At 41.4% G+C, this 26442-nt stretch overlaps 1 protein-coding gene across 1 annotated transcript in view; it reads right to left on the bottom strand.

Annotated features, from left to right (window-relative positions):
• The window catches only part of tnfrsf21 (tumor necrosis factor receptor superfamily, member 21), a 37181-nt gene extending 10739 nt beyond the window's left edge, over positions 1 to 26442 (bottom strand). Inside the window, exons 1-4 of the mRNA XM_014974172.2 lie at positions 26135 to 26442; positions 17315 to 18011; positions 13143 to 13721; positions 2411 to 2676 (exon numbers count right to left, since the gene is read on the bottom strand). Coding sequence (XP_014829658.2) covers positions 2411 to 2676; positions 13143 to 13721; positions 17315 to 18011; positions 26135 to 26161 — 1569 coding nt within the window. The 5' untranslated portion in view covers positions 26162 to 26442. The remainder of the gene's footprint in view (positions 1 to 2410; positions 2677 to 13142; positions 13722 to 17314; positions 18012 to 26134) is intronic.

Here is a 26442-nt window from a genome sequence, read left to right as displayed (position 1 = left end):
CCAGGCTTTCTGTGAGCAGAAACAGAAATGAAGGGAGGGAGGCGATTACATTCGTCTTCTGTCTGGCTTCAGCTCTCACGGTGAAGCGGGGACAAAAATAGAAACGTCAACCAGGAGGCTGACGCTCCATTTTTTTTTTTTTTTTGCAGCAGGAAAACCACTGACACAATGACAAAGCAAAACCCGGCCTCAGATATATCCGTTGTGTAAGAAGACGCATTGACACGCTTCCCAAAAATGCAGCACAACTGATTCATTGTGAATTAAGAACTAACATGCAGTTCATCAAACGGTCATGAGCTCAGTAACAGCCCATAAATGACGACTGTCTCATTTTTCTTGGATTAGCATAAGTAGGAGAAACATTATTTTAAAAGTTACAAAGACACAAATCTAAATGACTTTAGCATCAGTCATGGACTTTTATGTCACAGTTGGGTTACCTAAACAAAATCCTCTGATCTTCGCAGGTGCAAAACGTACCAAGGCTTTAATATAGATGGAATCTGATTTGTTGAATTGTTTATATTCTATGATCCTGCTTGGCTTGTGTCGTTTCATTCAAAGGAACACAAACATTGTTCATTTCTTGTGAAAGGGTTGGGGGTTAACCCGAACCAAAGAACATTAGAGGTAAAAATGTCCTGCTTGGTTCTGATGTACAGATTCACTTCGTAGAAAATATGGAACCATTAATCACCTTCTTGGGTGATAACTCGGTAAGATTATGTTAGATGCTGATCAAGAGCAGGAAGTGAAGAAAAAGGTGACCGAAATGAGCTAGTACTATGTATGGGCGATATGAACTTAAAGTGACGATAAGAACCATTAATTACCTGAAGTGTGATTTTTGTCACTTAAATGCACACAATAACTGTATTTAATCATATTTTCAGATTTATTACTTCATTGATACACTTTTTTTGACAAAACAGTAAAGAAAACTGAAAAATAATGATACAGACAGTTTTAGTCGTCCTTAAACATCAGTTGCAATGTATTATGTCAACAATAAATCAAAATCTAATCATGATAAGAAATTTATCACAATAAATGATAAACAGTATGATAAATGGCCATACTTCTAAAGCTTTACAGCATCTACAAAGAACTATCCGCATTGAAAAACGTTAGCTAAAGGTTTTCAGTAGGATGACTGATATATTGGCAATAACATCGGTATCGGCTGATATTAGTCATTTTTTAACATATGGCTGTCGGTCTGATGAATAAAACTATTTATTTCCATCTTGGTGCTGTTTGTTTCTGGACGGGGAGAGGATGGGGTTGGTTAGTGGGTTGGGTGTTTTTTTCTAAGTGTCAAAAGCATAGTGAAATGAATGTAGTATATACAATATCAATAAATATCAGTTACCAGCCATAAGAGCCATTTTGGTCATGGATATTGATATTGGCCCACACTTCCCTCTTGGTGCATCCTTAGTTTTCAGGAACTTATTATCTTCTTGCGTGACGTGGAATCTTATGTTAAAGTAGAGAAGTTTGTTTAGCTCTTCTCTTCTCTTCTGGTAGCCATATAGCACCGCGCACCAGGCTTGGTTAAGTTCACAGTGAGAAAAGTAAAACCAGAATTAAACTGACAGTTTCCCAATGTTGGTTCAAGACCCACACCACCTCACTGCCTTTTTGCAAGCCAGTTCCGTTCTACACAGTTTTAATAACCTGCACCTTCTGCAGGATCACTCTTTGTCTTGAGGTGATCGGATAATAATAAAGCAGAGATGAAAAAACACATGAATCTGGCTGGTGTGCTTAATGTGCAGCCCTGACCTTGGAGAGTGTGGTCAAGAGCACTGATTCAATACAAATTGTTGAAACAAGAGCAGAAGGACAGGAAAGGAAAGGAGAGAAGCTAAGTAAACGGTGATGAATGATCCAAAATGTCCGTAAGGGATTGCAGTGCAAGGTCAAAACTCCTCGAGTTTTATTAAAGTATGCATGTAACAAGTGGCGTCCTACCGGAACATGTGCACACAGAATCCTGAACCAAACTCGTATTAAAGACTCCCTTATCTCTCTTTTTATTTTCCCCTAAACTTTGGAGAATGCTGCAACACAGGCTGCAATTAGTGCTGAAACATCAAATCATCTTCTGAAAGTGAAGTGGTACTTTAATGTGGGGAACGCAGCTGAGCCTCCGGGACTGGCTTCAGAGGGAAAAATCAGAGAAATCTTGCCTCCCAGATTAGATTTCAGTAAAACAGACATGCGGAGAACAGTGTGTACCAGAACATGTGCGCCTGATGTTGATAGAGCCCTTAATGGAAAAAACCTGATGCGAGCAAAGGTCACACATATTGTTTTTTGTTTTTTTTCTTCTGACATCCAGAACAAACTGGTTTGGAGCGTTTCGAGCCGGGGTGGAGGTGGAATGCGCACAGAAGCATACCTGCGGGTTGTCCTCCATGACACAGCGGATCTTCTCCACCACGTCGATGCGGCGCAGCCGGTGCAGGGCGTTGATCAGCTTGGCCAGGTTGGCCCCGCTGTCTCGGATGGTCCAGTGCTGCAGCGCGGCGTACGCTCGCTCATGATCGGAGGAGTAGCCATTTGAGAAGGCGGCCACCTCACGTTCGGTGGCGTTGGCCAGAGACTGATAGATGTCCACCCACTGGTTACCCACCTGGGCCGCCACCAGCTTCAGGATGTCCACGCCTGAGCAGAAACACATACAGATGGACACGTGTTGAAAGAATGACCCATTAATGGATGTAAAAGTTCCTACAATGAAAATTTACTGGATCTTAAATGTGCAAGAAATACATGGCTGCTCTCTGTAAATGACCTACAAAGATAGAACAGGACAGAAAGTGGATTTGTGACAGGAGTTTCAGAACCAGCTGCCCATTGAAAACATCTAAACTGGCACTCTATCATTTTGAAGGTCAGTGAACTGGTACAGAATTGTGTAATGTCTTCAATGAGACTGAGGCTGCTTTGTGGAGCCTGGAACAACCAGCCAAGTGACATCAGTCCATCTCAGCTTGGGCTGGGAGACAATTCATGAGTTTAGACAAGGGTACAAGACAGACATGCAGGGGTCAGAGTGAGTTATGTAACTCCATGCTTATATGTTTACATTATCTGAAGGTTGGTCTGCCAACTTTTCATAAAATGTGATAAAAATCACATACGGAGTACCGCAAGGTCCCATCCTGGGGTCCCTTCTATTTGATATATACAAGTTGACTCTATTTCAGATTATAGCATATCATAAAAAAGGTTATCATAACCATGCAGATTATATACAGCCATGCATCTCAATGTCACCATGTGACAATTAACCCTTTGAATCACTGAACAGATCCTTAGAACAAATAAATGTGTGGATGTGCCATAACTTTCTCCAGCTGAACAGAAACAAAACTGAAGTTATTGTCTTTGGAGCAAAAGGGAGCAATCAGGACTCTGATCTAGTGATCAGAATGAAATCTGGGCGTAGTGATGAACTCAGACCTCAACCTTCAGATTCACATAAAGACAGTGACAAAGTCGGCCTTCTATCACCAGAAGAACATTTTGTAGGATCAAAGGACTAATGTCTCAGCGAGAGCTAAGGAGATTCATCAATGTGTTTCACCTTAGTCACATTGATTACTGCAGCAGTGTTTTCACAGATCTGCGTAAAAAGGGTAAATTCAAATTAAGTTGATCCAGAACGCTGTTGCTCTAAAACTAGGAAAACAGCTCATCGCCCCAGTTCTAAAGTCCTTCCACTGGCTCCCTGGAGCTCAGAGAACAGACTTTAAAATACTTCTGCTGGTACATAAATCATCAAATCCGAATCAGAACCCAACATGGAGAACAACCATTAAGTTTTTATGCTCCTCTAATCTGGAGCAAACTTCCAGAAAATGACATAAATGCTGAAAACACAGAGTTCCTTTAAATCAAGCTTTGCCTTTGATTAGTAATAACTCAGACATCATTAATTTTAGTCTGTATTCCAACATTTCATTACTTTTCTTAATTATGCCTCTACCATGCTGTCATGTAAAGAGCACTTTGAATTGCCTGGTTGCTGAAATGTGCTACACAAATAAACTTGTCTTGGCACTTTAGTTCCAATAAATCTCACAATCTGCAAGTTTGAAACGCTGACTCAACAACGATTCAATTCACTTTTACATTTTGAGGAAGTCATTTAACTCCAACTGTAACTCAGCTTTTTGTTTTCATGCATCAGCTATTTATTTTGAATTGCAACATGGACAAGGGTATCCTGGTAGATTGCTGGTAAAACTGAGATATTTCTTCTATGGGTCATCCATACTCCAGTGTAAAATGCAACATTTTGCACCGCAGAAGACGCGGCTTCAGCAGAAAGCTGTCAAACCACTTTTTCTTGCTTTCACAAGGAAAAACAAAGGGATCAATATTTTGATACACTGTTGTTTCAGTTGCGAAGAGAAAGACTGTGAGAACTGTTCAGCTGGACTTCTGACCATTTTGAGACATAGTTACCGGGATGAAAGCCTGGGATGATTCTCAGAACCAAGTCAAGGTTTATTAATTCGAAGCGCTTTTCACAGGAATGTGTTCTTTCTTCCTTGAGATCTCAACACGCGGCGTTACGGGAACCGAGGCCCGTTGACGGCAGAAACATGAGCTCATTGTGCTCCGTCTACAGCGAGCACATTAGGTCAAAGGTCGTATGCGGATGGATGAAAATAAGCTGTTCACGTGCTACATGTGTGATTGTCTTTATTTAACTTAAGGAATGTCTTGTTTTGAAATGCATGGCTTTGACAGAAAGGAGTGTTGTATTTGCTCTGTTGTTGTTATTCAACCAACCAGCAATGCAGAAAGTGGCAGAAACTAGACAAGTACAAGCAATTTCCCACCGTACGCAGAGGTTATCATTCCACTACGGTGATATCTACGGTTCAGCTCCCAGCAGAGTCCAGAAGCTGTGTGTCCTTCCTGTCTCAGTCTTCCCCTTTGCTATCTACAAACTGTCAGATAAAAGTCGACTGAGTCCAAAAACCCTGAACCCTTTCTTCGTCTCCTCAGGTTGGAACTTCCTCAAAACCTGTCATCCAGGTGCTGGAAACACAAATTCTTGCTTATCTGAAGCTCCCTTTGTTTTATTTAACTTCGACATCTGGGTGGTTAGTTATTAGCCAAGATTACAGGGATTCTGTTAACCTTATTAAACAAAGACATATTTTCAGGTTAAGAAAATACATTTAAAGCTGCAGGATGTCACATTGATACAACATATTTTTTCACATATCTGTTGAAGCTGTAAATATGTCATGACAGAGTGGCATGAGACAGATACTGTGTCTTATTCCATAAAATTGAGCTCCTCTGTCTGTGTGCGGTCTGGTACAGGAACGGGCCATCGCTAAATCATCCGACCAGAGAATAAAATTGTCTGAACTGAAATTGATATGCTGCCGGACAAAACGCAGCCACACACACACCCAACATACTTGCACACCCTGAAAACAAACACTGTGTTTCTGGCAACCACCAAACCCAGAGCTGGTCATTAGATTGCCAGACAGCCCGTCTCCACGGTGCGTCGCACTTCCTGGTGCGGGGTTCAGATGTGGCTGCTCGCCTACGAGGAAGAAGAAATGCTGTGTATTCATTGAAAACACATTTCATCCAGAAAGGCTCAACACGGCACGGCGTTTCTCCAGTTTTGATGAGCATCAAGTTGATCCCTGATTACCGACTGCAGCAGCAAACATGATAAGTGCATAAATCCAGGATGAGGCGCTCAGACTAGAGAGGAGAGATCAGACTGCTGTAAGCTCGTAGTCGTGACTCAGGGTGTGACACATATGAGGAATCACATGTATGTCCTAACTGTACGAACACAGAAATTAATGAACGCAAAAATCAAGAGGGAAGTCTTTATGTATATGTGAGGTATGTAAGTTTAGAGAGGCAACCAAAAAATACATCCAAGACTGTTTTTCCTCAGTTCAAATCCAGCTTTAGCAACAGGTGGTTTGTTCCTGGCTGTTTTTACACCAGATACTCATTGGACTCGCTTCGATTGGGGACCAGAATTGAACTGATTTCGGTTGCTGCTGTTCGTTTTCACACTGCACTGCGTCAAACAAGACAAAGACTTTAAAAAAGCTGTTCCATCTTCTGGCCTGTGGTGGCGCTGCACCAAAAACTACTGAAAAGAATGACCTCAGAACCTCTGAAGAAGACACAGAGTGCAACTTCATTCTTCACAAAATGTAAACAAAATTGGAGTGGCATCAGATTTTAGTGGTTGTAGGATTTCTCTTTTGTCATTAGTAAAAGATCACGAGCTATTTCTTGCGACCCGTGCTGGAGTTCACTTTAACCGAACCGATACCGAGGTTTGTACCAGAGTTTACGTTTTTGGTCCACATCACAGTTCGATTGGACATTCATACCTCCCCAAACAAACTGGACTTTCTAGGCAAACAAACTAAAGTTCGATTGGATTTGACCTGATTCTTTAAACATCATATGCCAGTTATATCTTGCCAAACTGAAGACCCACATTAACCGATAATTTCTTACAACTCAGCAAAGCAAAGTTCACTTAATCTGATTCCCAAAACGCTCAAAAACATTTTAGAAGAATCACCTTAAAACCAAATGAAATCACAACTGTTCCAAATATAAACATAAATTACAGATTTAGGTTCCAAACTAGCTAAACTATATTCCTGAGTTGTTGCAAAGAAGAAACAAAAATGCATAGAACTAATGATTTACAAGAATTCAACAATATCATCCGTTTTATTTGACCTCAATAAGCAGTGTATCTATGTCCCAGATGGCTTCAAGCTAAAGCACACACAGCAACACACACTCCACTACTTCTGCTCCAGATGATACTGCTGATATTTCATCGGGTCAGAGGAGCTCGCGTGCCGGCCTTTTGAGCAGAGAGCCTGTCGAGTCATATCTGCCTCACTGGCCTCCACACACTGCGGCAAAAAAGAAATCCCCCCCCCCCCCGTTCCGCATACTTCACTAGCTACAGCAAGCTGGACTCATTTAAATGACCTATATAAGTCACGTGAAAATTCAGTGTGTCAGACTGCAGATGTGTTAGTTTGGTAAGTAGGAAAACTGAGTTTAGTTGAGGCTTGTGCTGAATAATGTGTTTGTGTGTTAACTGTATGGAGAATCTGCCGTTTACGGTGATATATGGATGCCTAAATGGGACAACCTGAGTGATCCAATAGTGTGTCGACGAAGCAAATTTGATTTTCGCATGAGAAGCACTTAATGAGACAGATCTTGTCATATTTGTTGCACTGAATAACACATAGGTCTCAAGATCGACGCTTGACTCATAAATGTGCAAAAATGTTACTCATCCTACTTGGCGGTACACATTTTTTGGCTTTTGGTAGTAGCATCTGTTGTTTTCTTTCACAGTGGCATGAGCAGATAAGATGTTTCAGATTATTGTGATAGAAGATGCATCAAATCTCACTGGAGGTTTGGAAGAAAAACAGGTCGTCGAGGGCAAAGTGGACACAGAAACCTAACAGCAACAGCAAAAACGTCAGTGTGAGAGTCACTAAATGTGTTTCTATCAGTGCTGTTTAGAAACATTTTGAAGTATCGCATTAGGAAAGCTTGATGGAAACAGCAGAATTCGAAAAAACCTTCTCAATTTTGCAACAAAGTCTTTTACGCTGGCATGTGGTGGCTTTTGGCTTTTCCGGAAGAGAAAATGCATTCTGATGTAGCAACACTTACCTCACATGACCTACCAGCTGTTTCCACTGTTGGAGAGCATTAAATTTTCTTTTTCTACATCTGCGAACAGCAAGAAACCACACCGATATTAGTTGACGCGACATAACAGTTACAACTTTCCCGATAGCAACACATTCCATGCTAGCCTGGTTTTATTTTAGCCACTCACTAACGTTTGCCCGTGGTGTACGTAATGCATCAGTTTCCATCAGTTTGACAACAAGAAGCTTTCTGGAAATCATCTAAGCTGCAAACAACTGTCCTCCACCGCAAGGAGAGAAGAGTCAACCTGAACAAATTCATTTTATATTAGGAATTATGGCCATCCACTTTCTGCACTGCCATTGCTTAAACTAGAGGTAGAATGAAATTCTATAACAGGAATGAAAATCAACGTCACCGTTCACAACTCCTTCTGTTCTTTGACTTTTCCGGTTGGAATTCTACCAGATGGGAAGTGAGATTAAAATTGAGCAGACTTGCGTACAGAAGGCGATGACCAGGCTAAGTCCATGCTAACCTACTTCCTGTTTATTACAGCCACGCATAATCTAAACATCTGACATGTTTAGATGTCAGATGTTTAGATCTTTGCGTAGCATTTGGTCTAAACCAGCAGGTGGAAACACGCCTAGTTTGTTTTGTTTTGCAAAATTTTAACAACATTAGCAAATTAGCTTGGCATGGTTAGCATGAGGTAGAGACTTTGATTGGGTATGCTAAAATTTGCAGCAAATTTGCGAAACATTAGCAATTTAGCTTGGCATGGTTAGCATGAGGTAGAGACTTTGATTGGGCATGCTAAAATTTGCATGTCCAATCAAAGTCTCTACTTCATGCTAACCATGCCAAGCTAAATTGCTAATGTACCAATCTTTGTATTTAATAATTACTTATATCCCCATTTTTGTATAGTTAATACTACTTTTTAAACAAATTAACAGACTTTTATCCAGAAATAATGTGTTTTTTAAGCACATTTTAACTTTTCAAACCCCACACTGACATAAACAGACCCAAAACGATGCCTCAGCTCCGTACCCCGTACTAGTCTGTAGCAGGACTTGAAGCAGGGCGTCAGCATCTTAACAAACACCATTCAGTTGAATTATTCACGACATAGTCCTCTCCCGTTAATTCAGGAACACACAAAACTAAATTGATGAAATGTGTGTGCAGCTGTGTGGTAGCACAGCAGGCGCTGCGAAACTCCAACCAGGCAACAACCCCCTCAAATTCTGCTCTTCGCAATCAGTCCCAGGCTACCCCAGCCCACCCTGATACTGCACACAGCCGCGTAGTCAAACACATGGCTCCCCGCTGGCTTTGGATGAGGAACTTGGCATTATTAAAGGTGTGGATGTTTAACGAGGAAGGATGGTGGGCAGGTACAATGTTGTTTTTCTTCACGTTTCCCTCCGTATCTTTCTTTGGAACTGTATGCCTTAAATAACACAACTCAAGACCACACCCACCTGATCTTCTCCTAAGGGTATGACGGTGCCTCTGTGCTGAGTTTTACTTCCAGGATTAATCTGCTACCTCGAACACCGCTGGTGTTTTTCATAAAGTACGATGTGAAATGCGTTCTCTAGCAAAGACCCAGAAGGAATAGTTCATTCAGGACCAATGTTTACACACCCAGGGTTCTGGCAAAACTATAATGGGCATCAGAAGGAATAACAGGTGAAAGACACTTCATCCGCCTTGCCTGCTGGTGGTGGTTAGAGGATCCAGTGATGCCGATTGTACGGGAGCCTCCCTTCTGTCAGACTGTCTAAGAGCAGCTGTGGCTAAACAGTAGCTTACCACCATAGGTGTGTGAATGTGTATGAATGGGTCAATGAGCTTTGGAGTCCTATGGACTTGATAAAATGCTATACCAGCACAGAGCAATTTCCCATTTGGTGTTTGAACACATCCTACTTTCAAGAAAAACACTCAGGTGAGGCTGTTGTACTACACCTGAATGATATGCAGACATAGTGGTTGCTAGAAAACTACATGGTTCCCGTGACAACATAGAGCGACACAAACGTCAATGCTCTTTGGATTAACAACACCACGTATTAAATGATCATCAGTATCTGTAGTTACACTACAATTGCCATTGGCCACTTAAACCAGCCTTTATTTGGCTTTGAATTTTCAGAATTTTCACTCAATCATAAACACACTCAAATTATTATTTTTATCACTTTTTTTTTCATTCATGTTAGCAAGATAGCCAGGGCTGTTACAAGTTCAGTAGGTTATCAAATTTGCCGAAGATAATTTGTTCAGTGTTTATCACAATGTCTAAAAATGTTTGGAAATCAAGGATAGTTGTGATTTGGGGTCAAAATAAAGTGTCAAATATAATCAATTTGTTGCAAAATTTCATTTTTGTTCAAATCAAAAACCCGTAAGCACTATCCCTTCAGTAAAGCACATAACGAGTTAATTGAGCAAAAACGTTTACAAAAGTGACTTTGAATATAATTTGAAAATCTAACTTCATGCGACAACCTTTTAATCAACCATCAACCAAACAGATTCTGCATTAGATGGCTACACTCGTCCAGTTGCTATGGAGACTCAAGATACACCCGAGGAGAATCAAATGACAACATTAATGTTCTTTTTTATTACTATATAGCTACAATAAGGAAGGTACACAGAGGAAATTAACATATCGTAGAGTTTAGTTGAGGGAAAATGTTCAAAAGTTTCAGGGCTTGTAAACGTCTTGAATGTAACCTTTATGAGACATTTTTGTGATTCCTTTTGTGTGATGGCTCCACCCTCATCACAGCAACACAAGCCTGGCCCGGGGCCCCGGAAAGCCCTGCCTGGCCTTACTGTGGAGGAGTAGCATTTTTCACCATTTCCTGGCTGGCTCTGAGCGAATGCCAAGCGGTGCATGTGTGTGATCCATGCTTGAACATTTCCCCTTCTTTTCGCCTTTATTGCCCGACTGCTTTAACTGCTCTAGTAAAGGTGGATTACAACCTTCAAGGGGAGCCAGCCACGCACCTTGGAAGGATTAAGAAGCAGTTTCGTTTTATGTTCCAGAGAGTAAATAGCAGCGTAAACTAGCTGTTTGAGTTGCATGTGCATACATATAGCTCCACATAAGTGCATGCATATGGGCACGGCATTACTCATCAGGAGAGAACACACATCGGGAAAACACACGAGTGCAATAAAGAGAAAGGTTGAGGTGGAAAACAATTCCTCCAAAGCTTTTCCTTTGCTAATACTCAGTTTTCATTGTGACACAAACACATTTCATCAGGTCACACTTTCAATATTACTGATCGATACTTTGCAAGGGTTTTGGTACTTTTGATATTTTTACAGATTTTTTTTTCCTACTTTACACAACATATTTTATCGCTATTGGAAAAGGTAGACTGACATAGATTGTTGCTTGATTGAGAAGTGAAACGGAAAACGTGTATTAAATAGATTTTTAAAATAAAAATCTCAAAAGTGTTTCAGACATTAGTCAACTTCCTTTTATTATATTGCCATGTCCAGACCCAGCCACATCTACATTTGAGAAAATTCTGTATTTATTCACTTTCTTGCTTTGACATGATTCCCAATTCACCTGTTTTAATAACTATATTGTCTAAAATGCTATTTAAAAGTAGTTAAACCTACATATCTGTCGACGCAAATGAGCCTCCTGGCACCATGTTTAATTCCTGACAGGAAGTTTATGTCGTTTTGAAGCACTCTGATTGGCTGGTGTAGGCTTTAGCTTTGTGCTACGCTGCCCCCTATGGGTTTGGCATGTATAAAACAATGCTCAAGGGCGGATTTGTGCGACTGAAAACTTTTCTGAAGCCGGTCCCATGTGTATGATGTTATTTCAATAATAATAATAATAATAATAATAATAATAATAATAATAATATTTTAAACAATGTCACAGAGATATTCATTTTATAAAGACCTGGCTAAGTGAATTAATTTGAACAAATTTTAAAGAGTATGTGACTTTCCTACTGCTGCGAACATATGCACTACTTTGTCCATCACATAAAATGTGAAGACGGTAAAATTTGTGGTTTGTGCATATATTTTGACAGTGCACTATAGAAGCAACTCTAAACCATTGAACACAATCAGCACAGCAGACACAAGACCGGAACCGAAGTCCTCTTATCACTATGTTTGGTTGGGTTTTTTTTTCATACATCTTCTTGCAAAGCAAAACTACAGCAAGGAAACATATTATCATTGACATACATCAATAACACTCACACTGACACACGCCACCGTACTGTTTGGTGTACTCTCCTCATTGCTTTCTCTCCATATATCTCTTTGTTGTCCCGTAAGAGACCCGATCGACCCAATAATGTGCCTTGCCAACCAAACAACTACCCTGGTTCAGCTGAAACCAGATTATTCCAGTTCTCTGTGGGCTGTCACTGAGGGAGCACAGTGTGAGAGAGGCGGGTGGCTCAGCTTCATCTCTACAACAAACACTTACACACACACACACACAAACACATCCATACACACTAACTTTCAAAGGGGAAACCTGAGTGTATTAACCGAGAGGTGTCCCTTAGTTTTGGGTCACCTCTCTTTGTCTAAGAGGGAAACTGAGACCTCGGCGGTGGAGAAAGCATGTTCCCCATCTGTTGATAGAATGTAACAGAAGTAAATACATTTTAGAAGAGAAACAGTGAGTGTAACTGGAAAAGGAAAGGAGGAAAGAATCGTGTGCAACAGAAAAACCAGACAAAAATAGAGCAACAGAATATTGGAGGCTATAAGAAGGAAACCAAAAAGGAAATGAGAATCAGTAGAATTGGGAAGACTTTATAAAAGAAAAGAGTAAGAGGACCGATATGAAGGTGATGGAAGCAGGAATGAAAGTTCATGCTAAGGTGAAATTTGAGAACTGAGATCTGGAAGTGAACCTGCGTGTAGACATTGAGAGAGGACAGCAACAGAAGGGTGGTACAACAGGGTCATGTCCTCATTTGTGTAACCACCGTCCTGTACAACATGTGCTCAGGGGTACAATTGATTGGATTAGAAGCTAACAGCAGTTCAAACACATCAACAGATGGTTCCACATCAGCAGATGCATGTCGTGACCCTTGAGTGGAACCGCGAGTGTGCCGCAAGAATTCAATATTTATTCATGAAAGCTAAAACTGTGAAGCAGATTAAGGCATCACTGGTGAGATTCCAAGAACGTCCCAACTGTGGAGTGATTGATACTTGTTAGACATGTTCCTATCCATCATCAGCACCAACTATGTGAAAGGGAACTACTTGTACCTGTTCCGTGTTTGGCACACATATACATAAATATTTATACATGGCTAAAAAGTAACCCATCAGAGTTAGAACAGTAGGCTAAATGCTAAAACTCAAAGAAGAAGTCACAAGCTTACCTTGGCCATTGGAGTAGTAGTAGATCCACTTCTCTCTGGCCTGTGTTGGAGTCCCAGATGTTTTCTTGTGAATTGCCTTCTCCATGATGCTGCTTGGGTCCTGCATGGGGCCCTTCTTCAGCACCCGAGAGCTCCTCTTGACGCTGCACACCACGATCACGACCAGCACCAGCAGGAGCAGCAGAACTATCATCCAGGGCAGGTGCTCGTTGATGTCAAAATGATCGTGCATGGTCGGCCTTGGTGACCCCCTGCGGTTGGGCCTGTAGTAGTTGGAGGCTTCACCCGCATTCCCCGAGTTAACAACATTACTGATGCTTGTTCCAACCCTAACTACTTCTGGGCCTACTGGACCCTCCATTCTTGGTTTATTTGCCCCAGGCTCAGGATCAGCATCAGACTCGCCCAATTCTTGCTTGAGATCCATGGCTTGCTTTCGAGCCACTGACAAAGGAGTCCATGACGCTTCCTGATTTGGTGGGGTGGGAACGCCAGAATGGGTAAGCATTAACTCCACTCCTCCGTCTTCCCCGCCTACAGCTTTCCTCAGTTGAATGGCTGCTGACTGGCTCAAGGGATCTGTGATGTTTGACAATGGATTTGATGGAGACAAAGATATGGTAATAAGATGAGGAAAAGGAACACAGAGCTGGTACACAAGAGATAAGAAGCAACAGAGACACAGACATAGGGAATTAAATTCACTCAATTTGAGATATGCTCGCCCTGATCATGAAAACAGAAGGTATTACAGGAGGAAATCCTCATCCAAGCAAACAATCTGGGATACTAGCATGGTAACCAGTGGTAGCTTCTTTTCTCCTTTATCTGGTGCAGCATTTACTTAGGAAGAGCCTAGTACTTCTGAGGTGTTGAGATGGTTAGCGCCATATTTTATAAAAAGTAACCCAAAAAAATGAAACAATCAATAGGGGAAGAGTGCTGGTGCTGGATAGAACTTACTCTTGGTTATCATCGATTGCTCGCATGGATCAGGGTTCCATAGCGATATCTTATGTTTTAATAGACTAGGTTAAGCATATATCCAATTGAGTGAATTTAATTAGATTTTTTTGAGCATATCAATTAGCTGACATGACTGTAGAGCAGTGGTCTCAAACTCCAAAAGTTGTGTCTTTCAACTTTTCAGCCCAGCTGGTATCAATATTAGCTCATTAGCAGAGCTCTGTAGAGCTTGGCTTCATGCTGGTGACACAGTTCAGCCATTTAATTCCAGTGTGTAGAACATCTTCACTCCAGTCCAGTAGGTGGCAGTAAATGCACTTAAGTAACTTTGTCAACCACAAATAAAACTTAAAAGAAGAGAGACATCTAGAGATTGCAGGACACCAGCCCTTGAGGACTGGAGTTTGAGACCACTGCTATGGAGAAATATTTGATACTTAATCAGGAAAAGGTGTCACTCTACAGGTTAATAAAAATACTCAGGTAGGGTGTTGTGCTTAAGTGACGTTTGATTGGTATAAAGCGACCCTTAGCAACAATTGAGAAAGAAGAACTTTTTCCAATCTCCTATTGTCCAGTTTTGGGAAGCCTGATTATTATTTTTTTGCCCCAGGCTCCTAAAATTAGCCGGTGCAAGTTGCAACTTGCTTCAAAAGAGCTACATAATGTATGTTCAGAAATGGTTCCACATAGCTTGGTTTCAATAGTGGTCATTTAAACTACTGCTGTCTTTCTGCTATTTTAAACAAGTTTTGCTCATCGTCTCCTCAAAGCAGGAAACTATGCCACATTGAGTCAATTGAAACCTCTTTTTTCTTCGTTCTGATGTTCGAATTGAGGTGCATCAATGCATTGAGTTCCTTTAGTGCGGCAGGATGATACCCTGTGGCTACTGAGTGTACATTTCAGGCTTTGCAAGAGAATGATTTCAAATTTGTACCATCACTGCAGAGTGAAAAAACTACAAAAAAAAAAAAAAGATAACTGTAATGCCAATGAGCTTGTCCCCAGAAGTTAAATTTGGAGACAACAAAACACACGCGTCACACAAAATGTGAACCATCAAGCTGCAGCTGGGTTCCCTGGACTGCAAGGACCCTTAATCTCTGTCTGCTCCCACTGCTTTGCTCCAGCCCCAATGTGCCCCGGCTGGTAATCACACAGCAGATGAAGTCCAAAATTGCTCACACCACAGTCTGCTTGTTGATTAAATTGAAGCCAGGGGACACCTAATCAGGATTCGACTCAGCCGAAGGAACAGTTTGAAAAGTCGTCCTGACCGACACTTCACAGTCAGTGCTGGACGTATCAGTTGGGTGAGGGGCAGTTAGGGTGGGGTGTTGCACCCAACACTAACAGATGCAGAGTTAGTGTTCTCCAGGCATGGAAAAGAAAAAGTGGTTTGTCAATGTCAGTGCGTCACTTCCTGCCATTGATTATCGATGCAATCTCCAGCATTGGAGGCACCAATCATGTTTCGACTTTTACTTGTTCTAACACTATTTTAAGCTACAAAAGATTCACTGATAAGCTAATTGTTTTAGCACAACATTTCCAGAGTCCAATCAGATTGTTTTTTGAAAATATTGTTAACCTCCAGAAGGCCAAGAGAAGCAGCTTTGTCGTCCGTCAGTGTTGTTTGCGAATGTTGCTTGTGCGTCAGATTTACAGGCGTACCAGAAACACAATACAAAGGTTCCTCCTCTGGGCTTTTGTACGTAAACGACTAAATTGCATTTAAAAAAATTTCCCGTGTTAAATTCCATGTATTTAATGAATTGAAATCACCAAGTTAAAGTCTCGGCTCTGGCTTAAAGGGCCTGGAAAAGCCTGCAGCCCACACTGTGTAAGGTGGATATAACAATCAATGTAACATCTCTGCTGAACATTTCTGGTTGCTAGGAGATGTGTGATGTAACCTCCAATTATCTGAGTTATAGAAAAAAAAAGGAACAAACTGACTTCCTCTACAGAAACTTTACAACTCAATCTAATCTTCCTCTCCTTTCTGAATGAGGGTGACCACCCACCCCCTCCTCTACCATCGGTAAATAGCAGGTGTAAGCTAACAGCCCCCACCACTCGCCCACCCCCCCACCATGGTTCTTACAGCTCAGACGGTGTCAAATTAACTGGCTCAAAGGCCATCGATCCCCTGCCAACACAAACAGCAGTGACAGTATTATGGCTGTGGGGGGTTTAGTGGAGGAGAGGTATGCTAGCTATGGATGGTTGATTCTGAGAAATGACTGCTTGGCTGGCTCAGACGAGCATGACGTAAGAACGGGTAAGGACATGACGAGTCAGGCAAACCAACGGGAAAATGTAGGGGAACTACCGAGGGTTTTTTCTCTACCAACAGGAGAAAAAGAAAAGAAGAAAGATGAAACAAGAGGACAGAAATAACATTGAGTCCCCTTGAAAATGCAATCATTCCTGGCATAGAGGGGCAGCCTGCTGTTTCCGTGCCAACAGATATCCCACCTATGAGAATTCTAGCCTGGATGAGACAATGGAGGGGTGGGGGGGCATTTGTGCAATGAGGATGCAGCACTTAAAAAAAATACATAACCTGCAGCCATGTAACAGTTTTCAAAATATTTCCACATTTCTTCATGTGCAACAACAGGCCTCAATGTGCTTTGTTGGGATTTTATGTAATAGCAAATTAGCTCACACATAGTTTTAAGCTTTTTTTTTTACTAACAAAAATGTGACATACATTTTTATGAAGCCCTTCCTAAGTCAAGACTTTGTAGAGTCAGCTTTAACTCCAGCAACAGCTGTCGGCACTTGCCGGAATGTCACTACTGGTTCACATTTGGACACGGAAGGTTTTTCTTTTCGAAATAGCTTCATGTCAGCCAACGATTATGTAGAGAATACGCAAGAGTCTATTTCCAAGTCTCGTTGCAGTTTTTCAGTTTTAGGTTTAGACTTTGACTGGGCCATTTTAACATAAATAGGCTTTGATCTAAAACACTCCACTGTTTGTTTGTGGTTATTTTCTTAGTGGTAAGTGAACCTTAAAACTTCCACACTTTTAATTCTTCAAACAAGTTTTCTTAGCAAATGCAGTCACTTATGTTTCATGTCATTTCTCCTCTAGGGATTTGATTTTACTGAGACAAAAAAAAAAAAAACAGGAAGTTAATCTGAATAGGAATTCTTCTCAACAAAAGAGAAGTGCATGATGGCCGCCTCACCTTTACGTTCATGTCCATTCAACGATGGGGAGACCGATGACATTATCGTCTCCTGAACAAACACAGCCTGTGCAGGCCCCAGTGGAGTGGTCGGGGGGACAGATGACAAAGTGGCAGAAGGGGGTCCACACACGTTATCCGTCTGTCTTGTCCCTGGTGTCAACAGCAGCCTTGCCAGAGCTTTGCAGTCCGTGTGATTTCTGCAACTCATGGCGCTGGATTCCACCTGAGAAAACGTGCCCTTCGTGCACGGCTTGCAGAGAACGTCTTCCTTTTCGTTGCCGCGCCTTTTCACCCGGGTCCCGGGTGGGCACAGGGAGTGGGGCTTGCACTCCAGACCACCGCTCTTCAACAGGAATGTGTTGGGCGGACAGGTGCAGACTCGGTCCTGGGTGGCCATGCATGGCGCCTTCTCGATGAAGCCTGCGGGACACGGAGCCCGACAGCGGTGGCATTGCTGGACGCCGTTCTCGCCCCGTGTGAAGGTGCCACTGGGACAGGGGCTGCACTCCCTCACTGTTGTCGGAGAGCAGTGGACGGAGACGTAGGTGCCTGCTGGGCACTTATCACAGACCAGCTGGGTGCCAGAGTCCCGGTCTGTGTGCTGATAGTGGCGTGGAGAGAGGAGGGGCTGGTCGTCTGCGGTGGATGTGGTCAAAGCTCGGGCTGAGATGTCAGCCACCACCGTGCACAGGAGCTGAGAGGAGATCAAGAAACATCAGGTCAGTTGGTTTAGAATATAAATTATTTTCATCTTGCTTTGGTAGGATCTTCTGACATCTGCTTTCTCTGTTCAGATGGTAGTTGAAGACATTAGTGTCAAAGTTACTAACGTCACTCTTTCGTCCTGATTTGTCTTAAAGTGGCTACACAAGGTAAAAACTGAAGGGTGTTAAGTTACAGTTATATCCTGAAGCCTCTGCCATCGTAGAATTCCTCATAATGAAACTCAATGACTCATTCTGAGACTCAACCAGCACAGAGTTTATGGGCTTTTTGTCACAGCTGATGATTCACTCCCCAGTGTAAGCTGTAGTTGTTGCTTTGCCTCCACAGAATGCCCTCTCACCTCTCCTTGGAAGTTGTCAGCTTCCTAGATTTGGTGGAATGACACACACCTCTGGGTTCAACATCACAGACAGACTGAGTCATGCATGTGTAACACTACCTGGAACACGAAAGGCACAGATCTTTCTGTGCCTACAAAACTTAGTGCAACGTTTTGTAGCTTTTTTAAGTTTTAACTCTCAAACTAAAGATGGTAACAGCTGCTCCACACGGTAAAGCTGTGTGGTTTAAAAAGTGTAATACTTTCTGAAACAAATGGATCATACAACCTGAACTACACTAGTAGAAAGTGGTCTACTGGTAAAAAGTGTCATGCAATGTACATATGTACATAGCCTGAGTCAGTTAACCAAAGTGCCTTTCATAGTCGTAAACTGAGGGTCGGACATTCTGTTTTAGGATTTGCTGCAGGTATTCCAGGTTCTGCCACCATGTTTGACTGCATGTATGATGCTGTTTCTCATAAATCTTTTTAGTTTGGGAACTTTGTGGTGGTGCAGTTCATGGCACTGCTCCCCTGGTGAAAGAAGATCCTGGCTTCTTCTTTGTGTGGATTCTGCATGCTTAACCATACATGTTGTATATGGCTGTTGGTCCTGTGAGTCGATCTGTTGCTTCGTTATAGACTGGTGTACTGTTCATGGTGTACCCAATGCAACCCTGGATTGTTGAGCAGGTATTGAAAATGGATGGATGTTTCAGTTGTACACCATCCGACAGGACAGAACCTTCTAAAGAATCCCACTTTTGTCTCGTCAGTCCCCTGAATATGTCCCCAAAGATCATCAGATGTTTTTTTAGCATATGTGCAATGGGACAGGGTGTTCTTTTGAGTCACTAGTGATTTTAGACTTGGAACTGTCCCATGACACTATTCTTGCTGCTGAATCATGAACACTGACAGTAACTGAGTAAAGCGAGCCCTGTTGTGGTTTAGGTGTTTGTCTTTTATGAATTCCAGGATAAATCATTGCTGTCCTATTGTCCAATCCAATCAAATTTGACATCACTCCTACTGGAGTGATGTTGTTAGGCCAGTCCAATAATTGAAACGTTTATTATCCATACATGTTTTTAACATCAATGGCCCCTGTATGGCTCTGACTCTGGTTTACTAGAGTCCCAAAGCTTTCAAACTGGCTTTTCAACCCCTTCCAGGCTGAGAAGTGTAAACAACTGTTTCACATTGGCTCCAGTTGGTCAGCATAGCTAAAATTTCTTTAATATAAATACAATCATATTTGATAAAGTGCATATTTGGTCTTCGGAGCTTATAGTTGTTTTACAATGACAGTTGTTTCACATATTTTTAAGTCTTTTTTAATCTGTTAAAGGGCAAATACCTTCCTTAACCCTTTTAGCCTTATAATTTGTATACCAGTCCATGTTACTTGGACACTAAATCTTCACTAGAAAGATTTTACACTCACATTGGAGGTGAAAGGAAAAATCTGTGGTATGATTGGAAATATTTTTAAAAAGTGATTTCCAAAAAATCAGTCCTTATAATAATTACAGAAACCCCAGCAATACCTTCAGAGCTGACAGGGTTGACCTTTCATCCACCAGTCTGCTGCCCTTTCATCACCACAACATCCATTCAGTCCATTGTGTTCATTCCCAGAACCTCATCCATAAACATCAGAGCATGCTGTCAACATACAGCGTCCAACTCTGTTGCGTCACTGATATCAATGCGTTCATTCACATCCATGTTCAAAGTGAAAAACTTCTGGCCGGGAGCGCGTGTCATGGGAAAATGAGAACATTCTGCTGGTTCCAGGGAACAATGGACAATCTGCCCCGGCTCACTCTGCTGGTTTAGTCTTCAGAATCACCTCAGCTTGACCCTTATTGTTGTGGACTTATTTACCAATCGGTGTGAGTTTTGATCAAAAACCTGAAATAAAGGATAAGTGTTCTATGTTGGAAAAGGTACTAAATACCCAAATGTCAGTGGGTAAATGTGGAATAATTCTGAAAAATTTTTAGTTTTTTCCAGTACTAAGATATGCTGTTCATCCAAAACGTGTACACACCTGGTACAGTTTTGGTGTCATCAAAACTGTCATAAAGAAACACATATTTAAATTTTAAGTACGCACTACACACATATTCTTGCAAATCTGTCAGCATTGCATCAGGTTCTTAGCAGCCATTTTGTTCCATTTCAAACTTAATTATCCTGTATTTTCTGTAACTAAAGTTGGCTGACTTCACTGTGCCATGGTCACTGCTGTCATCATAAATCTCCATAACCAAACCGCTAATATTTTCATGTAGAAATATACTGATAAATTACCAAAGAATGTGAATTTACAATAATAACGCAATTCCATTTTTAGGTACAGTGTATGTCTCAGACAGCAAGAATATGGTGTTTGTACCCTTCTCTTGACTGATACCTTATAACAGTGATGCTCCTCTGCAAACTGTCCATAGAGGATATCAGAACAAACCTTCAGGGAAAGCAGAACTTTGACTACAGTTCATCAAATCAGCAAAACATTCACTTAAGGGTGTGCAGACTTGTGCAATCAGGCTCCTGCAGTGTTTTTATGTTCTATATTTTCAGATTTCAGCCCCAGAAGAAAATACTCACCAGTTCTTTTAAGACTGAGAATACAGGGTTAAAAAGCTGCTGATTGGTCCAGGTCAGGACTGCATCTTTTGGGCTTTCTAAGCAGACAGATTCCAGAAGCCTCAGCACTTTTTAACCATATGGTGCTAAGCACTGTGACAGCTGCTACTCAGCATGTTAAGGGAGCAGTGCGATGGGCTAATGGCAACTAAATACCTGCTCCTAATTGACTGCTTGTTCATATCTGTGTCTCCTTCCCTGTGTGGTCAACAACCCCCCTGCCTTCATCTAGACTAAAATCAGCCCTGCCATTTAGAAAATTAAAAAAAATGCAAAGCCATCAAAGACACAAAGCAGAAGAGGAAACAAAGTGCAGTACTAGCATTTTCACACTACACACACACACACACACACTTAGAAAAATGCACACACACCGCATGGAGTTACTGTCTGGAGCCAGTGTAGCAGCCACCTCTGCTGATCAGCACTACATTAATCCATTTCAGTCCTTCTGCTGCCAGGGTTGGGCCTTTCCTGCCAACTCCTCCTCAATCTGCCTGCACCACTAAATACGTGATCAGTCTGGGGCACAGGACGGCCAACCAATCAGAGACCATGATTCAAGGTGGGTTAAGCCTGGGGACAGGGCAATTTTATTTACCCTGACCTCAACCATCCCCTCTGCATACAAAATTGACATGCATGTGTTATCCTAAAGTCTCTGAGTCCCAAGTCCAAACTCTGTCACAGATTCAAAAGAAAATGCTGAAGTGTAGTAAAACTAAACGGAGCTCTGTGAGGTCTTTAGTTTTTTGTGATTCTGCAACAGTGGGAATTCAGATAAATTCAACAAGTACCTGCATATTATTTGTGTGAACGCATAGTGGTAAGTTTGTTGAAAATATTTCTCAAAAAATGGTCAAACTGAAAACATTGTGTTTCAGTAAGTGCTACCTCCCACCAGCAGGTGGCAGTAGTTCTTATGGCCTCAAAAGGCAAAGTTTTTCCACTACCTGTGGTAAAACCCAGCATAAAAGTAACAGCTGCTCTTTGTTCTCTAATGTTCCCTAAGGGCGTTTTCACACCTGACCGTCCAGTAGCCTGTGGGGGGCGCTGCAACAAGAACCAATGAAGGAAACGACATGAACATTTCTGAAGAAGAACTGAGTGGAACATCCTTCTTCACAAAATGCAAACAAAAATTAAATTGTAGGATTTCTCTTTTTTCTTTCTCAAATGACCACAATCCATTTCTTCCGCTAGCGCTATGTACACACATTTGTTTTGGTTGTATTCACCCAGAATGCCCTGCGCTATAGTCCACTTCCTGCTTTTGGTGCCGTCTCCCGTCCAGTAGGCGTTCACAAACCACGCCAGAGTTTATTTCAACCGTGCTGAGCGATAAGTTTGTATGCGGAAAGAGTTTGGTCCACATCTGAGTTTGATTAGGCGTTCACACCCCCCAAATGAACCAGAGAAATGGACTGGAGTTGGATTAAAGCGGACTAAACGGGTGGGATGAATGCACACCCCACCCCTAAAACAGCATTAGAGAACCAGAAACTGAACACCTGTAAAAATGTTGAAATGACATAACTCTAACTGTTCTCTGCTTATTGGCTTCTGAAGCCAGTTGGTTGTACTGACTTTTAGTTGAGGCTACCAGTGTGAATACGAATGCATCCCACACTATTTGATGTGGACTTGTAAAAAAAAAATATATATATATATATATATATATATATTTATTTATTTATTTATTTTTTTTTTTTTTCAAAAAGCATCTATTGTTTCACAGTGATGTTTTATTTTCTGTTGATTTATCTCATAAATTCCTAATAAAATGCCTTATTGTTTTTTAGGTGTAAAGTGACAAACTGTCATACGGAAGCCTCTTTAGGTTTCCTGTCAGGACTTCCTCATGAAACAAAAACACCCACAGGCTCACTCAAAGACCGTCAATAAGACAGGAATTCTCAACCTCCAGCAGCAGTTACAGTGTGATTCATCCAGCGACATGTCCAGCTCTCCATCTAATCGCATGCAAGCATAGGATGCCAGGGCAACACATGATTTAAACATAACCCCAATTGCTTCAACTTCCTTGTTTGTTTTTCTCTGACAGTGTAAAATAGTCTGAACATTTCCGGTATGTGATGGTCTGCCAAAGCAGTATGCATACTTCATCACGCAATGTTTGTTTTGTTCCCTCTGTCAAAAAATGCTGAATCGTGTCCTGCATTTGATTAGAATCGGGGCCACGGCTTCTTGGCTGGAGCACAAACCCTGTGGAAGTTAAGGACAAGTAAATCCAACCAGCGGACACATTAGATGAAGAACAGACAGCGGCGAATATGAGCGTCTTAACATTTCCTAACATTGTCCTAAAATAAACCGCTTGCAGACGCCCATCACCACAACCGGCCTGCCTGACAAGACGTTTGTCTGTAAGGCGTTTTATATGGTTTCAGTCTTCTGACCTCTTTGATACGAATTTTAAGTCAGCATTAATGCATGTTTCCCAACCTCCACTGAAATCCCATGGAGGTTTACACCAGGGATCCATTCTTGGTCATCCTATCTTTCCATATTACCTTCTTCAATTATTTTCTGTAAAAAAATAACCGTTTTGTTGTTGTTGTTGTTGTTGTTTTTTTGGGGTGGGGGTTTATGCAGACAACTATCAGGTTTCTCTTCTGCTGAAGCACATTGCTCTATCAAGCTGTCTATTGGATTGCATTGACAATCTGAGACAGATGGCGCTCTCACAAGCAAGAAAACATGATAACAAATTTGGGTGAAATGTTTCTTACTTTTACAGACTCAAATTCCCAGAATTCTCAGTCCTTTTGAGTCACTGAAAAATCACTGGGTAACTTACCGTACACGTTTATGGCGATCTGAAGATGCCATGGTTTAATGGACGGACAGACGGACAGATGGATGGACCTTTATTGCATTTTCCTACATTTATCCATACCAGGAACACACCAGAGTATAGTACACCCCCAGTATTCACAGGGATTAGGGTTACGATAATGGATAAAATGCTAAAAACTTTGTATTTTAATAATTCAGACACCAAATATACCTTAATCTGAATTACTATCAAGAGAATATAGAACATTATAGATATGCTCTGTGGAAGATACATTCCACAGAATATGAACAGAGCCAATGATCCAGCTTTAACAAACAGATTAAGAATGAAATTCCTACAAAAAGCTGCTACTTTTGTTATTACTGCTACTTCATTAACAGTATATGCTGAGTCACGTTAAGCACTACAAGTGGCTGTTTAAAACAAGTGAGTTACATAAAGACGCGTGTGCATGCATGGGTGGAACGGCTCTGGCAGACACTAGGATGTCATTACTGTTCAATTAAAGTATGGCTCACAACACACCCAGTCAAATCAAAATCACATCAAAAGTACACACATAAGTACTTCCACTAACACACACACACACACACACACATATACATGTTTGCCTGGCACCTGTTGCAGTGTGTCTCCATGCTATCGTCCAGCACAGCTGAGAGAAAGAGGCTCTGTTTAGACGCATTCACACTGGATTTATCACTGACAATAACTGGCGACGATTATCTGTGGAGATGTTTCCACTTCTCTGCTAATGACGGAAGCTGGGAGCTCTGCCAGCTGCGCTGTGTTCTTCCTTTGTGGTAAAAAATGACGTCTGAACTGTTAACTTTGGTTGTCCAGGATGTCTTTGTTGAACAATTTCATACACTGTGGGTATGTTGGAATTAAAGTCACTGCATTAAGAAGGATTTTAAGCATAAAACTAAAGATTATAGACAAACCGAAAACCTAATTTAGACTCAGAATTTAGCACTGGCTGTTTCCTGATTGACTTTTTCAAATTTTGTGACATTGACAACTAGCCTGGTTATTGTAGCCATTCGATTCTCATCTCCCCTCAGTTCTTTGTCTGGGATTAGTCCCATTGAGCTGGATTTCCCAGGATTTCTGCACCAGTTTTTTAATTGTAGTCTACTAGCTTGGCAACGGCAATGAGGGAAGTGAACAAAGCCATGCAGTCTGGAGACTGGCACCAGCCCCACTGTTAGCCTGAAAGGTAACGCGACTATAAATAATCGATGGAGGGATTTCTAATAAAAAAAAACATCAAAACGCAAAACTTAACTTCTACTCATTTCGTTATGCCACATCTGTATTTATTGGGATTTCATGTGATACACTAAGGTAGTCCGTTTTGCTGCATGATGGTCGTTTCACAATGGAGTCAGTGTTTTCAGGGCAGACCGAGTATTAATTTTGAAAATCACATGTAATGCTCCATCCACTTTATCTATTATGTCCTAAGTTGTGTTGATCCATCACATAAGATCCCAATAAACAGATAAATGGGTGTGAAAGCTTCTGCAGAGCAAATGCACATCTTTTGCCTTTAATCCATTGTAAATTACTGTCACAGATTCGTCATCAACATATGTTTACCAGTAATGTCTGTTGATGCATATTCAACACATACCAAAGACAACCATGGTAACACAAGTATATCTAAATTTGAGAATAGCATAATCAATACATTTGTTTTATGATTTATATTCAAATACTAGCCTAACAGAATCTGTTTAACAAGAACAACAAATAATGTATTTTTATATAATGAATGTATTCAGAAAGTAAGACTAACGCCTGCAATTATGATTGGATGTCAGTCAATCTATCAATCTATGAACTTAGAATGAGTAAAATTATAATGATTTTCTTTGAGTTACTATTCCAATGAATCCACAAATTCTAGATCTGGACATTAAACAGTAAACATATTTTTGCAGCCCTTTCTGGACTGATTCTGTATAACAATAGACTGCTGGTTGCCCTTTCTTTGTCACCAACTGCAAACTTTTTCCCCTTTTGTTCTGTTCACCCACTGTTAAGTTTCCACCTAAGAATACTTTTTACTTACAATAAAATAAAATAATATCTTTTTGTCCATTTATCTCTCTTTTTTTAAACCATTTGACAGTAATTTCAGTCAACTGATTTCAAGTTGATTCAGAAATTTTTCACAAAAACATGCGCTGTCCCTTTAAATGGAGAACCTGCCGAAGCAGCCCCTTAGAATAAACAATGAAAAGCAGTCCGTGGAGAGAGTTGGGTGGATATGTGATGCACTCACCACGGCGGACACATGGATGACAGACATTATCCTGAATCAGAGAGCACGGATGAGGGTCGAGCAAACGTCCTTGTCCAAGTTGTCTGCTTGAGTAACACTTCTCATCTCTAGATGTTACTGATCATCATCACCATGGTCCTCCTCAGCACACCGGAGGAGGGGGAGCTGGTCGGGGCTCTGGGCTGCTCTGTTTTATACTCTGTGTCTCCGGGTGGAGCGGGCTGAGGGCTCGATTCACTCAGGACGCTGCGCTTAATTCCCATAGCGATGATGGATGCCGCCTCGCCCCTACCGGTTCAGTCGGTGTG

The sequence above is a fragment of the Poecilia mexicana genome, unplaced genomic scaffold, assembly GCF_051168715.1.
Source record: "Poecilia mexicana isolate PSO_F unplaced genomic scaffold, ASM5116871v1 scaffold_21, whole genome shotgun sequence".
Lineage (NCBI taxonomy): Eukaryota > Metazoa > Chordata > Actinopteri > Cyprinodontiformes > Poeciliidae > Poecilia > Poecilia mexicana.
The sequence above is the reverse complement of the archived record's forward strand: the minus strand, read 5'-3'. Positions and strand labels throughout refer to the sequence as shown.